The 13,280-nt window shown below is 36.9% G+C and overlaps 1 protein-coding gene across 1 annotated transcript; it reads right to left on the reverse strand.

Annotated features, from left to right (window-relative positions):
* Window positions 1-11,308: 11,308 nt before the first annotated feature.
* LOC149827667 (uncharacterized) lies at window positions 11,309-12,661 on the reverse strand. Its single transcript, XM_090018204.1, has 2 exons — window positions 12,587-12,661; window positions 11,309-11,941 (listed from the first exon to the last, which is right to left on the reverse strand). The coding sequence occupies exon 2, from the start codon at window positions 11,795-11,797 to the stop codon at window positions 11,402-11,404; it is 396 nt and encodes a 131-aa protein (XP_089874330.1). The 5' UTR covers window positions 11,798-11,941; window positions 12,587-12,661; the 3' UTR covers window positions 11,309-11,401.
* Window positions 12,662-13,280: the final 619 nt, after the last annotated feature.

Raw genomic sequence — 13,280 nt, forward strand, 5'->3', positions numbered from 1 at the left:
AGCCTCGGTGTTCTAGCAGCCAGGTCATGGGGTCAAGTTGCACCAGTTTTGCACTTAGTTCTCTGTCGGTCCATGAACTGTTCTTCTTTAGGAGTGTAGGGTCCATTTTACCATCCTTCCACTGTAAAGAGAGAACAATCACAAGCTTGTTGAGACTTGAGACTAAGTCCTTGCAATGTAGTTTAATAGGACTGCTTGTGCACGATTGGCTCTAGACTAGGGAGAAATCTTACCAAACTTCAAGAACTCCTGTGTTTCTGCTTTAATATTTGTGGCATAACGTAAGACTTAGATAAGATAGTGGTTCTGGCTGTTGGTCCTTGTGGCCACTGGCTATTTTTGGACTAAGTGAAATAGTTGAATCCATAAATCTTGCATGTCAGAAATAGGATTGCCCATCTGTAGGACAATTGGTTCTTGACAAACTAGAAATATGAGTCAACACTCATATTGCCCATATCAAGATCTTGGGTCTTGATCTCAAGTGATCAGATGTTCCCCAACTTGTTCATGTCGCTGGTTCGTCCAGTTTTCTTTTGGTTTTAGGAGCAAGACAAGTCTATCTGTGCATGGTGTACGTCCATGTCTTAAGGGTGATAGTTGTAGCTTTACATCCCATTGCCTTGTCACATTCTTAGATTTATGCTAACTAATGAGTAATGAGTAAACTTGTTTCTATCTTTAAAAGAACTTTCAATAATAGTTAAGCAGATCAAACCTCTATTACTTGCCCGGATAATACTGTGATTGAGCGTGGATTAATCCCGGTAACCAGCAAACCTTCTGTTTGTAGGGGAAATCCCCATATGCTGACTTCTTCTACCATGGACTTATATAAGACACACTTTGAGTGTAAGAGCAAGCCATCCTGCATAAAAACATGATTGTAGACATAATCAATGCATGTTTAAGGTGCTAATTTGTAGTCACAATCAATGCATGCAGAAGGTGCTAATCAGATTAGCATCCTTCTAGTGGAAGACTATTTTCAAATTTGAAACCAAAGGAAGCAAAGTCGTAAGTTTCTCTTGTAATCAAGGCTTTGAATTTTAACGACATCATTAGCAGTAAATTTACTGCTAACTTTTGGCTTTTCATTCTTTTTATTTCCAATTTTGGTTTCCTTTTCTGCAAATTCATATCCATATATCATGAAACTTTGGTAATAAACATGACCAAAGTTTTCTCCTCTCTTGAAGCTGTGATTGGAAGCACCAGTTGGCAAACATTGAGTACTTCTGCCAGACTGTAATTCTCTGTTTTCTCCCACTTATAAAGGTAACAATGACATTAAAAGATGGTTGTTGCATTCCCATGTTTTAGATTGCTTGGGCAGAACTGCAGGTCAAAGTTTTGCTCCATTCAACCCAAAGGCAAACTAAGCATTGGGTGGAACATAGAAAAAATGATACAGAGCATCAAGTGACATACTGTTTGTTGAATGATAAAGATAATTAATGGTTTCTAAACATGTGGAGATTAGACCAACAACAATCAAAACATAGCCTGCAGTTTGGATTTGGGTTGCTTGAAAGAAGTCTGGTAAATTAGGAATCCTGTTCCTAACAAGACACAAAGCCAAACAGTCACCCGGATTAACATGTGGAAAACTCGGGGGAAAATGGGGGAACTAAAGAGTGGAATGAGAATTTCTCTCTGCCAAGGATACAAACGGCAGATGGCAATTGGCAACTAAATTCCCCCCTATTCCTCTCCATTGAATGCTAGTGCATTTTTTGCCATTTGAAAACACAGAAAAGTAATAAAATTTATCTCCAAATGAGAAACTAATACCTGATCAATGCTAACTATGAGATGTTAATTTTAAAGGGTTACTCTTTTTTATGTGAGATAAACTAGGCCATGTTTTGCTGCCTGTTTAGTAAATTTTGAAGTGCTACCAAGTTCATGAACTCCTACAACTGAGATATACTAAACCATGTTTGCTGTGTGTTTGATGCGTTTTGAAACGTGAATGAATTCATGAAACTCAAACATTTACAATGGTTGGAGAAACTAGATTATAGTTCTAGTTTTGAAACACAGTTGCGGTCATGAACTTGTCACCCAAATGAAGCTTTGTGGTATGCCCTTAGAAAAGGAAAAAGTCAATTCTTTCTTGGTTCTATCTTCCCTGACCCTGTCCTTTTCCCAACCAATTTGACTCATTTAGAGTCTAGTCCCAATAAATGTGGTGTTAAAACTACTCACTGCAAGTTCTAAGTTGAGCTTACCTTCTTTATTTCCCAAACCGAATCTGTTGAATTGCAGTCCTTAACCTTTCCGAATCCGATCTCTTTCAACCTCTTCTGAACAAAACCCACCTGATCCTTGACATTTTCCAGATGTGATGCTTCCACGGCAATACCATGAACGGTTTCCGGTGAAAAGACTGTTCGAAAAAACTCTCGATCCAGGTAAACAAGCCCAAGGTTAACCATCAAAATCACACTCAAAACTGCAATTAGCCTCTTGGAACAAAGACCCATGTCCCCAAATTTCCCCTTCTTCTTTCCCACTTCCTCAACCTGATCACTGCTGGCCTCTGATGTTGTGGACGATTCAGCCGATGATTCAAGAGCCCGACACGTCTTGGAGTACGACGATGGCCAGACAGGCCGCCGTGTTCCGGCATCAGGGGTCGGCGAGAGGCAGAGGGACGAAATTTTGGAGGTCGGGGTGAGGTTGGTAAGGGCGCTCCTGTGGAGGTTGGGTGGCATGAGGTCGCGAGTGGCATTGATGCTTTCTAAGCACTTCTCGCAGAGGCAGTTGTTGGTTTTCCAGCAGCCAGAGTAATAACTGTCCGAAGCTTCTGTTCTTACCGCCATGGTCATGGTGATTGCTCAATGAGAGAGAGAGAGAGAGAGAGAGAGATTCTTTATCCCTCTTCTACTCCACTGTGAATGATGGCTATGGTCATGGACTCATGGTGATTGCTCAATGCTGAGAAAGAGAGATTCTGTAATATTATAGAAGAGGGCTGACTGGCAGGGTGGAGAGAGAGAATTTGAAATTTGAATTGCTAACGGTCGGGACTCGGGATTCCCTTGGTCGGGTTGAGTAGGATGCATAGTATACAAGAATGCCATCCTTGTGAAATACGCCTGATTTATATACGGCAAAGGGGTTTGGCTTAGTGGGCTTGGGGCTGGGCCGCTAGGCAGGGCCTTATAGGTTCAAATCTCATGGTGGAATCTTTAGTGCAATACAAGATGGAGGTAGGGATGAAGGTTAAAATAAAAAACCTGTGCGGGGACGGAGGCGAGGATGTATATCATTGGGTTTTGAACTTGCAACATCCCAATACAAGTGTTCCTACCAGACAATTGGAGGCCCCGTTGGTAGTGGACACTGGACTTGACTCAAGCCATTGACGAAGCTCACGTCGTTCAAGGTGGCTTATGACCCGAAGTGAGTCAAGAGCCATCGTGACTAGGATCCATTTGGATATGCCATTGACTAGAGCTACGTCATACAAATGCTCTACAATGGTCATAGTGAACCCAGTCCAGCCTTGATCTAGCCTTTTTCAGCTTCGGACCATGTTGTTTATAACTTTATATTATTCATATTTGATCTAGTTACCTTACAACATGAGAGAATCAAGACTACGGGTTGGATAATGGGTTGGGTACCTGACCCAGGATGGCCCGGGTTTGTGCTGTTTTGTAGGGGTGTCAACGGGCCTGGTTTACTCGGACCCGACCCGAACCAACTCTATAGGGTCCGAGTGTGGTGATAAATAAGAAGCCCCGATTAAGACCTGGGTCTGGATTTGAAGGTCCGATTAATACATGGACCTGAGTATAGTTTGTGAAATTTTATACTAGACCCAGACCCGACCCATGTTTCGATTAAGACCCACATTTTCCAATGTAAAAATGATAAAAAATATGGTTTTACCGGGTATGGTCTGGGTTTAGTTCATGTAATTCTTATCGGGTCTGGGTATGGTTTTTCTTATAGCATACTCAAACCCGATTAAACCCTATAGCATACTCAAAAATCTGCCCGAAGTCCGGTTCCACCTGTGTCCGAATCAAACACGACCGGTTGACACCCCTACTGTTTTGTGCAGTCCAAAACCTTATAAGACCCTGGCCCACCTAGTCCAAGCATAGTGATAAAAGTTAAAAGAAGCAAAAATATCAGCAGCCAAAAACTTGCAAGAATTTCTTCTTTTTTTTTGAAAATCTTGCATTTTTCGACAAAATCTTGACAATAAAAAATATATATTTTTACAAGGAAATATAAATACAAAATATTCAAAAATAAAAAACACAGTTTTTTTATGATAAATAACTGATAAAAACATAAATATTGCATTTAAAGTATGATATTTATGTTTTTGACAAAAAAATTGCGAGAAATTGAAAATACTCAAAACATTTAACCCCAGCTCCCCCCACCCCATCCCCACCAAAAAGAGAAAAAGAAAAAAGTAGCAACTTAACACAGACTTTAGTTGGAAAATTGATCAAATGGGTAAAATTTTCAAAACATGGTAAATTCTATATGCATTTTATCCAAAATATGCTTCAAGTGTCCAACCAAACACCCCTGTATTCTTTAATTCCATGTTGCATTTATTGTTAACATTTAAGAAAGTCAGGGCGGTGCTTGGTAAGGTGGTGCAACCGCATCTTACTCAGGATTAATTCTTTCTTGCATCATACTGGTGTGGACCGGTGGTTTTCCTAATGCGTTTCCTTGAGGGCCAGGGAACTCAGCACACCATTCACTTCTCTTGGAATTTGGATCAGAAAGTGCACGCTCCGACCACCATTCATTTGCTGTTGTCCCACAACTCACAGGTTGTCAGAAAAATGGATGGAGGTCGGGTGCAGCGGCACATGCATTTTGTAAAATGTGATTGCACCTGATTCAGCCCCTTATCTTTGGGTTGGGGGGCATGAAACGACTCTTCTTTCTAAGCAGATTTCGTATATATACAACACTTAATCGAGCATGCTAAAGGCAACTGAACCATTCAGATCTATCATAAAACACTTAAAACCTATGGGGGTAGAACGAGAAATGGGGCTTAATATGTTTAATTCTCATATATATATATATATATATATATATATATATATATATATATATATATATATATATATATATATATATATATATATATATAGAGAGAGAGAGAGAGAGAGAGAGAGAGAGAGAGAGAGCTAGGAATATGGGCATTTCTAAAACTTTTTTTGCAAATCCAACCATGTGGATGGGATTGGCACGGTGAATTTGCTAGAAATCAACCATTGAATCATGTATTTTTGATGAAAAATGTGATTTTTGGATGCTTGAATATTTATGAAGATTATGAACCATTGATTTCAAAACCTTAAAAAAATCATGTTTATGCATTAAAATCGGATGAATCAAGAGCGGGTTTTTATAAATCCTAGCATGTAGATCACATCTCTATGGTTAGATTCAAGAGAAAAGAACAACAAATTTCATGAAAATATCTGTTCACACATTAGTTCTCATATTTTCAGTTGTCATATATATATATATATATATATATATATATATATATATATATATATATATATATATATATATATATATATATATATATATGAGAACTAAACATGTTATGCCCCATAGTTTTAAAGTGTTTTATGATAGATCTAAACCCTTAGATGTGTTCAGCATGCTTGATTTAGTGGGAATCAACTCTTGGATCATGTTTTTCAATGAAAAAACATGATTTTATGAGCTGAAGAAAACTGATACCTTTATATCCATTGATTTTGGATCACCTATATAAATGTCAGATTTCAAAGGTCAAAAAGCCAGTTACCACTAAACAAAATCGATAGATCACATCTATGGTGTTAGATGTGAGAAAAAAACCCAAAAATCATATTTTTTGAGGGGACAGAAAAGGGCATATTTAGAAGGTGGGCAGGAGGAGGAGCACATTACTCTATATGTATATATAAGTGAACTTATTGAGTTTTTTTTTGTGCTCTACCCCGTTCTCCATAGTTTGAAGTGTTTTATGATAGATTTGAACCATTAGATGTGTTTAACATGCTCAATTTAGTAGGAATCAACACTTGGATCATGTTTTTTGATGAAAAAATGTATTTTTATGAGTCAGGAAAAATCGATACCATCATAGCCATTGATTTTAGATCAGATGTCAGATTCTAGTGATCCAAATGTCAGCTCCTACTAAACAAAACCTATAAATCATATGTACAGTGTTAGATGTGAGAAAAAATACAAAAGACTACACTTTTTGAAGGGGCTTTATGAAGGCAGAACTAGCACATTACTCACACACACACACACACACACACACACATATATATATATATATATATATATATATATATATATATATATATATATATATATATATATATATATATATATATATATATATATATATATATATATATATATATATATATATATATATATATATATATATATATATAAAGAACTGAACATATTAGGCCCCATTTCTCACTCCGCCCTATTGGTTTAAGTGTTTTGCTATAGATCTGAACCGTTAGATATGTTTATCATGATCGATTTAGCGGCAATTGACTTTTGGATCATGTTTTTTAATGAAAAAAAACATGCTTTTATAAGATGGGAAAAACTGGTACATTCATAGCCATTGATTTTGAATCACTGAAAAAACCTGTATAGAGGTCAGATTCAGCCTATCCAAAAGTTGGTTCCCACTAAACAAAACCTATAGATCACATCTACGGTGTTAGACATGAGAAAAAATACTTAAAACTATGGTGTTTGAAGGAGCCTAACTAGACCTAACGAAAAGAGAGCCTAAGGAAAGCATTACTCTCTCTCTCTCTCTCGTATATATATATATATGTGTGTGTGTGTGGTTTACAAGAGGCTCCTGTACCAACAATAGCAAAAAAGAAAAAGGTTTGGGTTATTGGAAGGTCATGATGATCTTTTCCTCTGCCTTCTTTCTTTTACTATAATCACAGGTTAAATGATGGCCAAATTGGCACTCGAAAAGCAACCTTTTTCATAGTTATAGTTTTATTTCTCCCTTAAACGATAGCGAAATTGACAAGGAATGTATCATTGGGTGGCCATAACAACCCTACCTCCTGTACTTTTCAATGTCATTTTATAGGTTCTAGAGTAGCTTACCTTGGCTTGCGTTTCAATTTGGGACCTTAACAAAGGCATGGCAATTCTGATGTTGATACTGGTGCTGATATCTTATTATGTAAAACTGTGACGCAAATACCAATGATATTTTGAATATATCGCTATTTTATCATGATATTTTCGAAGACTCACATTCCTCGACAAAATGTGTTTTTAAAAGAGTGCCTGTTTGAAAAATGTCATGTTTTTATCTTGCTATTAACATAATAATAACAAATTTTAAGATTTTATATTTTTACATTTTGTAATATATATATATATATTAGGTATTTTACATGTGAATATTTTTCTCATGGTCTGACCAGTCAGAAAAAGGTGTGGGTGGACACAATGGGTTCCATTTGGACTTGATTTTAGAAAACCAGGCTTGAGACATTAGGTGAGAGTTTATGTTAAATTCTCTCTTTTTTTTTGACAGAGTTTATGTTCAATTCTCATGTTTACAAACAGATAAAGCTTTACCGATGGGGGCTCAGCTTGTTTGGTATGAGCTGTTAGTGCACGTCACCATGTGTTAGGACGTTGCAAGTTCAAAACCCAATGATATGTTGTGTAACTGGTGGGGGTCTGCCTGACCCCAGCTTGCCTATCAAACAAAAGAAAAAAAAACAAAAAGTTTCTGTGGTTCTTTTCCTCTTTAGAGGTTGCTCTCTTTTGATCTGTTTTTTCTTATGAAGCATTAGGTAATAAAACAAACCTAATCCTTGATCATGAGGAGTGTTTTGATGTTTCCATTCAGTAGCTAAATTTGATATGAATCTTATAATAGCCTTGATTTTTCTTGCAATTCTTTGATGTTCTAGGAAGGTGACATTTTTAATTCCTCTTCCTTTCTTTTATATGAAAGATTTCAAATCCCAAGATCTAAGATTTTGACATGGTCTATCATATCAGTGAACCCCATGCCACCTCAAATCTTTTGGCTCATCTAAGATTCAAAGGACAAGGTAGAAGATGAGCCAAAATATTGATCTTAAAAGATGTCTCAGCATGTGCAAGCTGGTTAATGAGGAGGGTAGCTTGTCCAAGATCTAAGAAGCACGTCTAAACATCACCATGTAGCCAACAAGACGTGCCAAGCAAGAGACAGAAAACGTGTGAAATTCCTTTGTGAACGTTCAAAGAATCAACCACGAGAAGATGTGTCAGTCACATTAAGGACAAGGTATTATTACCAACAGGGGCTCTGACGTGTTTGGTTGGAGCTGTTCGTGCACGTCACCTTGTAGTTACAGGTTCAAAACCCATTGGTACTTTGTATAACTGGTTGGGGTCTGCCTAACCCCAGTTGGTCGCTAAAAAAAAGACAAAATATTATTCTAAATTCACACTCAGCTTGGGTCACCTGAGTGGTAGGAGCATGGAGAGAGGTGTTCACCCTTCGTTTCATATTAGACTCTCATGAGGTATGTACGTGCCTTTCACCGATGAGCATTGCAAGGGTTTGGGTGTTGGTGACTCTACCCAAGATTATTCGTTTTGGTAAAGAACTTCATCATTTAAAAAAAAAGAACTAAATTAAATTATGTAGCCGGATGATGATGATAACTACCAAGTCAATAAACCGGATGATGATGGTGATATATCATGAAAGAAAAATTCAGCTAGTGTATGCAAAACTTCATGATGTCATGGCATAATGCAAATATTGTTTAAATGCAATGCATTGAAAAGTGAGAGCTAAATTATAATTTTACATATGTACATAAGGATATTTATATGATGATAAATAAATCATTATAAATAATACTTCTTATAATATGCTTCTATAAATACATAAAGGGATATTTTATTTTCATGCATGAAATGTTAAATGGTGTTGGTCAATCACATTTATGACTATTTGGATCTGGATATACTGATCTAAAATGATCAGGTAGCGATCAATATGTGATAATGTACATAGAAAGTGAGAGTATAAGCTATGATGAAAATTTAAAAAGTTGAAGTATTTGCTATGTTTGGCAAATCATAGATTTATGAATTAATAAATTTTATAGTATTCCACTAGTGTCATGTCTATGGTATATTCATGAAAGAGCCACAAGAACCCCATGACTATGTGAAACCCACATTATGATGTATTCATTTTTTATCTATGAACTGCATGACTTAGTATGCAGTAAATGGTGAATACTTGGAATAAACTAATACACAAAATAAAGGTTATGATAAAATTTATGATATGATGAAAAAACAACCTAGTTTGTGAATAACCTCACGATAGAGATATATCATGAAAGAGAAATTCAACTAGCATATGTAAAACATCATAATGTCATGAGTGCAATACATAATTATGATACAATGTGGGTGTTCACCCCATATAGCCAAGTAGAATATGTTGGATCCTGATATGAATTCAGTGCGAGCAAATGGGTCTCACATGAAATCCAATGACCCACTTGAGTAATGGGCCATTGAGATAAGAATTACCAGGATAATGGTGAATTCATTCCTCATTGGATTCTCAACATGTTTGAGAATCTAATGAAGTTGGTTATGGCTGAGTAATTGATAAATTCTCGAGCCTCTGCCTTTGCAGGACATGCTAAGAGCTTTCGATAATTATATCGAACTCTTGAAGTAGGCTGTTAAACTCAACCCTTCTCACATCTTCTTTAGCCTTCACCACACTACGAGCCTTTTTCCTTTATATATATGTAATAAAAACCACATGTTTACAAGGGTCTTCTTGACTGACTAGTTAAAAAGTTGGTCTGTGGATGCTAGTGCTATAATCTGATTTGGCATAGCTTGCACACGGAACAAAATATGGGAGTTATTCATGGTCTAATGGATCCAGCCATGAAAGCCCCAAGAGTGATACCAGATAATAGATACAACTTGCAACTTGACATGGAACTCTTGAACACAAAAATCTTTCATAGAGAGATGCTCCATACCAAGATATCACTGCTAACAAAAAACCAAAACCTATTTGGAGAAACTATTAATCTTCAAATAGTGCCAATGAAAATTTATTATGCCAAACAACATGCACTGAACTTGTGCTTAAAGATTCAGACACTTAGATCCTTAGGTTCTCTGGATTCGAACCAGCCTTTTCAGGTTAATTAAGTCCCAAGGCCCATTGAGCGAAGTTGCTAAACCAGCAAGTTTATATGCAACTTGCGGAAGAGATTAAATGGTATATACATGATAAATTTGACTAATTCGAGGCTAGTTTTTTTGACATGCTTAACTTAAAGCCAATCGATTTGTTTACTTTAGTGCTTCACCATAAGTAGTGATGTGTGTGCATCATTTATAGATAGGATTCAATGATCGTTTGCACTTCATGTAAAAATTAATTAAGAACATGAGCTCCATTGTTTCTAATATTAGTAAAAGCATGGTTCCTATGTAAGGCCTTCATGAAACCTAGTCACAATTCATGTAATACTACCAATGTGGTACAAACAGTGGAGTTCATTAACTTCGCCATGTGCCTTCATGAAACTTAGTAGCAATTCATGTAACACTATCAATGTGGTACAAACAGTGGAGTTCAACAACTTGGTCATGTTGCAGATTAAGCGCATAAATGTGACCCATTTGTCAGAAGTTCATAAACTTGGTCATGTTGCAGATTAAGCACATTAATGTTTGACCCATTTGTTAGAAGCCCAAATAAACCTAGAGGTGGAGTTCATCAGTGCTGTCTCAAAGATTTAACAACTCTCTACAACGTTACAAAAAATCAGAATTGCATTATCAATAGCAACCCCTTGGTCTTCTGCACCTTGAATCCATAGAATGGTGAAAATGCAATGCTATTGGCTGAAATTGTCAATGTTTGGTACAGTTCAGTATTATTATTCACAGCACCACATTTTGTTGATGATCAGTCCTGAGCCATTGCAAGCCTTAGGCTTTACACAAGCTGCTATTTAGCATGAGACTCAAATGAGAAGAAACTAATGAAGCTAGCTGGCTAGGCAGCTTTTTCAAGTGTCAACCAAGACCAAGCCGAGTGCCTAGCCAAGTCTGCTTGGTTTCAATCATTCATCAAACAAGGAAAGAAAATCCTCTGTTTTCTCATTTCAACCTGAAATTTCTGATTTGAGCTCCGAAATAAATCAATTGGTATAATAAGGAAGAAGAAGAAGACGAAGAAACTATAGAAGCAAGACTCAGTTTAAACTCGAAACCAATGATTTCTGTACACAAATTCTGATCAAGAGAGCAGTACACAGAGCAAGAGAAACCAACTTCACCCTCATCATCTAGCATAGCTAGAAAGGAAACCTACTGTACTTGAGAGTGCAACAGGGGATGATGAACGTCTATCTTGTCCCATTTGTGGTGAAGTGGAAGACCTCAGGAACTTCTTGGTTGAGGAAAACTCCCCTGATCTTCTTCTCAGCATTTGGCGCATGCCGTCAGCGACCTTCACGGCCGGGTTCGACTTGAATATCCTGCAGAAGGACATGTGCGCCTTGATTGCTTCTTCAATCCCACATGCGGCCTTTCCTTTGATGTTTTCATCTCTTACTGCCTCTGCACACAACCCGCACAGCCATTTCCCAATGAATTTTGCCTTCACCTCTGTTATGTAGTCCTGGGTGCAGTCCTCTTTGAGTCCACAGCACTCACACTTGACCAATTCAATCTCCATTGAGAACTCTAACAGGTTGGTACTTATAAGATGCTTTTCTGGTAAAAGAACTGGAGCACCAGAGGTAAGATGGAGATTTGATAAAGATTTTAGTGCCTTGAAATGATGAAAGTTGTTTTTCTCATGTTGGATAACTGTCAAATTCTGCAACCATCAGGAGATTATGATCAGCAACAGAAGCAGAAGAGAAAAACTGAAATGGGTCCTTTGATTTGAAACGATTCTAGATTGTGATGATTGTTTTTATGAGTGCAGAGGGAACTATTGAATCTACATATAAACAACAAATTCTGTGGCAATATATAAAATCAAATTACAATAAGCTTCCAATGATTGGTAAGACAAAAGACTTGAATTTGGGTTTTCTTTCAGCACTTGTCAAATGAATGAAATGGTTCTTGGAACAGGGAGAGGTCGTTTTGAAAGTTTAGGGGTTAACAGATGAATATGAAATACAGTAATATACATATTCTGCCCCAGAAAAATCAATAAATTAAAACATATCACCATAGCTTCAAAGGCCAATATCAAGGAGAGAAAAAAATTACAACTCAAAAATTCCTGAAGATTTTCACTCGGTTTCTTTTTGGTGCTTCTTTCTAAAACAAAAGCTTCTTGAAGGAGAGATAATAGTCTGTGTTATCTGTAAGTTGAGAGTTCACAGGTGAGCAAGAAGGAGCGAAATTGTATAGAAAAAAAAAGCAGAAGAAAACATTTTCAACAAATAAAAGGAAGAATGCCTAGTTCATGCTTTGCAGCTTTTCACAATGATAAAGAAGAACCAAGTACCAGAGCAGCAAGGTTTTGAGTTTTCACTTCTTTCAGATGTTCCTTTCTGAGATGGGTCCTCTGAATTGGCAAAGGTTATGCTTTGTGGGGATATGGAGTTCTTTGGAAAAAGAAGGGTGCATGCATTTATATAGGAGAGAGAGAGAGAGAGAGAGGCAGTTCTACCCCTCATTTCTTCTCTGTTCTGTAGGTTTGGACATTGAGCCAGGGATGCTGGGGCCCTCGTGGTTAAAACTGTTGGGATTGGGAATTTGATTCCTGATTACTATTTTCTGTTGTTACCAGTTGTAACTTTATTAGTAAGTTGCGTTTTAGCATGGAGAAATTCAGGGCCTTTGTCTTTTTCATCCCAATGTGGTAGCAAATTACAAAGAATAATCAGAAGCATTGCAAACAATAAAATTATAGCTTCTTTTCTAGCTAAATTACTGAATGATACACCTTAAAAAAGATTTGAATTTTTACATAATGATTACAGACATATTTGAGGTTTTAACTTTTAAGAATGCCTAAAGTGCCTCTTGGAAGTCGATGATTGAGAAAAAATCTATGGCACTTTATTTTTCTTTTGCTTTCCTTTTATTGTAGTGCAATTATAGCTGAACACAGTTCTCCCTCTTCACAATTTAAAAAAGTGTTATCAGAATCGGAGAGAAACGGCCTAAATCAGCCGATTTAAATCGAGTCAGCCAAA

The sequence above is a fragment of the Nuphar pumila genome, chromosome 10, assembly GCF_984573655.1.
Source record: "Nuphar pumila chromosome 10, dmNupPumi1.hap1.1, whole genome shotgun sequence".
In the NCBI taxonomy this organism is placed as follows: domain Eukaryota; kingdom Viridiplantae; phylum Streptophyta; class Magnoliopsida; order Nymphaeales; family Nymphaeaceae; genus Nuphar; species Nuphar pumila.

What these genes read in the sequence shown, in the direction of transcription:
- LOC149827667 (XM_090018204.1), bottom strand. Translation starts at nt 11,797, where the DNA reads ATGGAGATTGAATTGGTCAAGTGTGAGTGCTGTGGACTCAAAGAGGAC.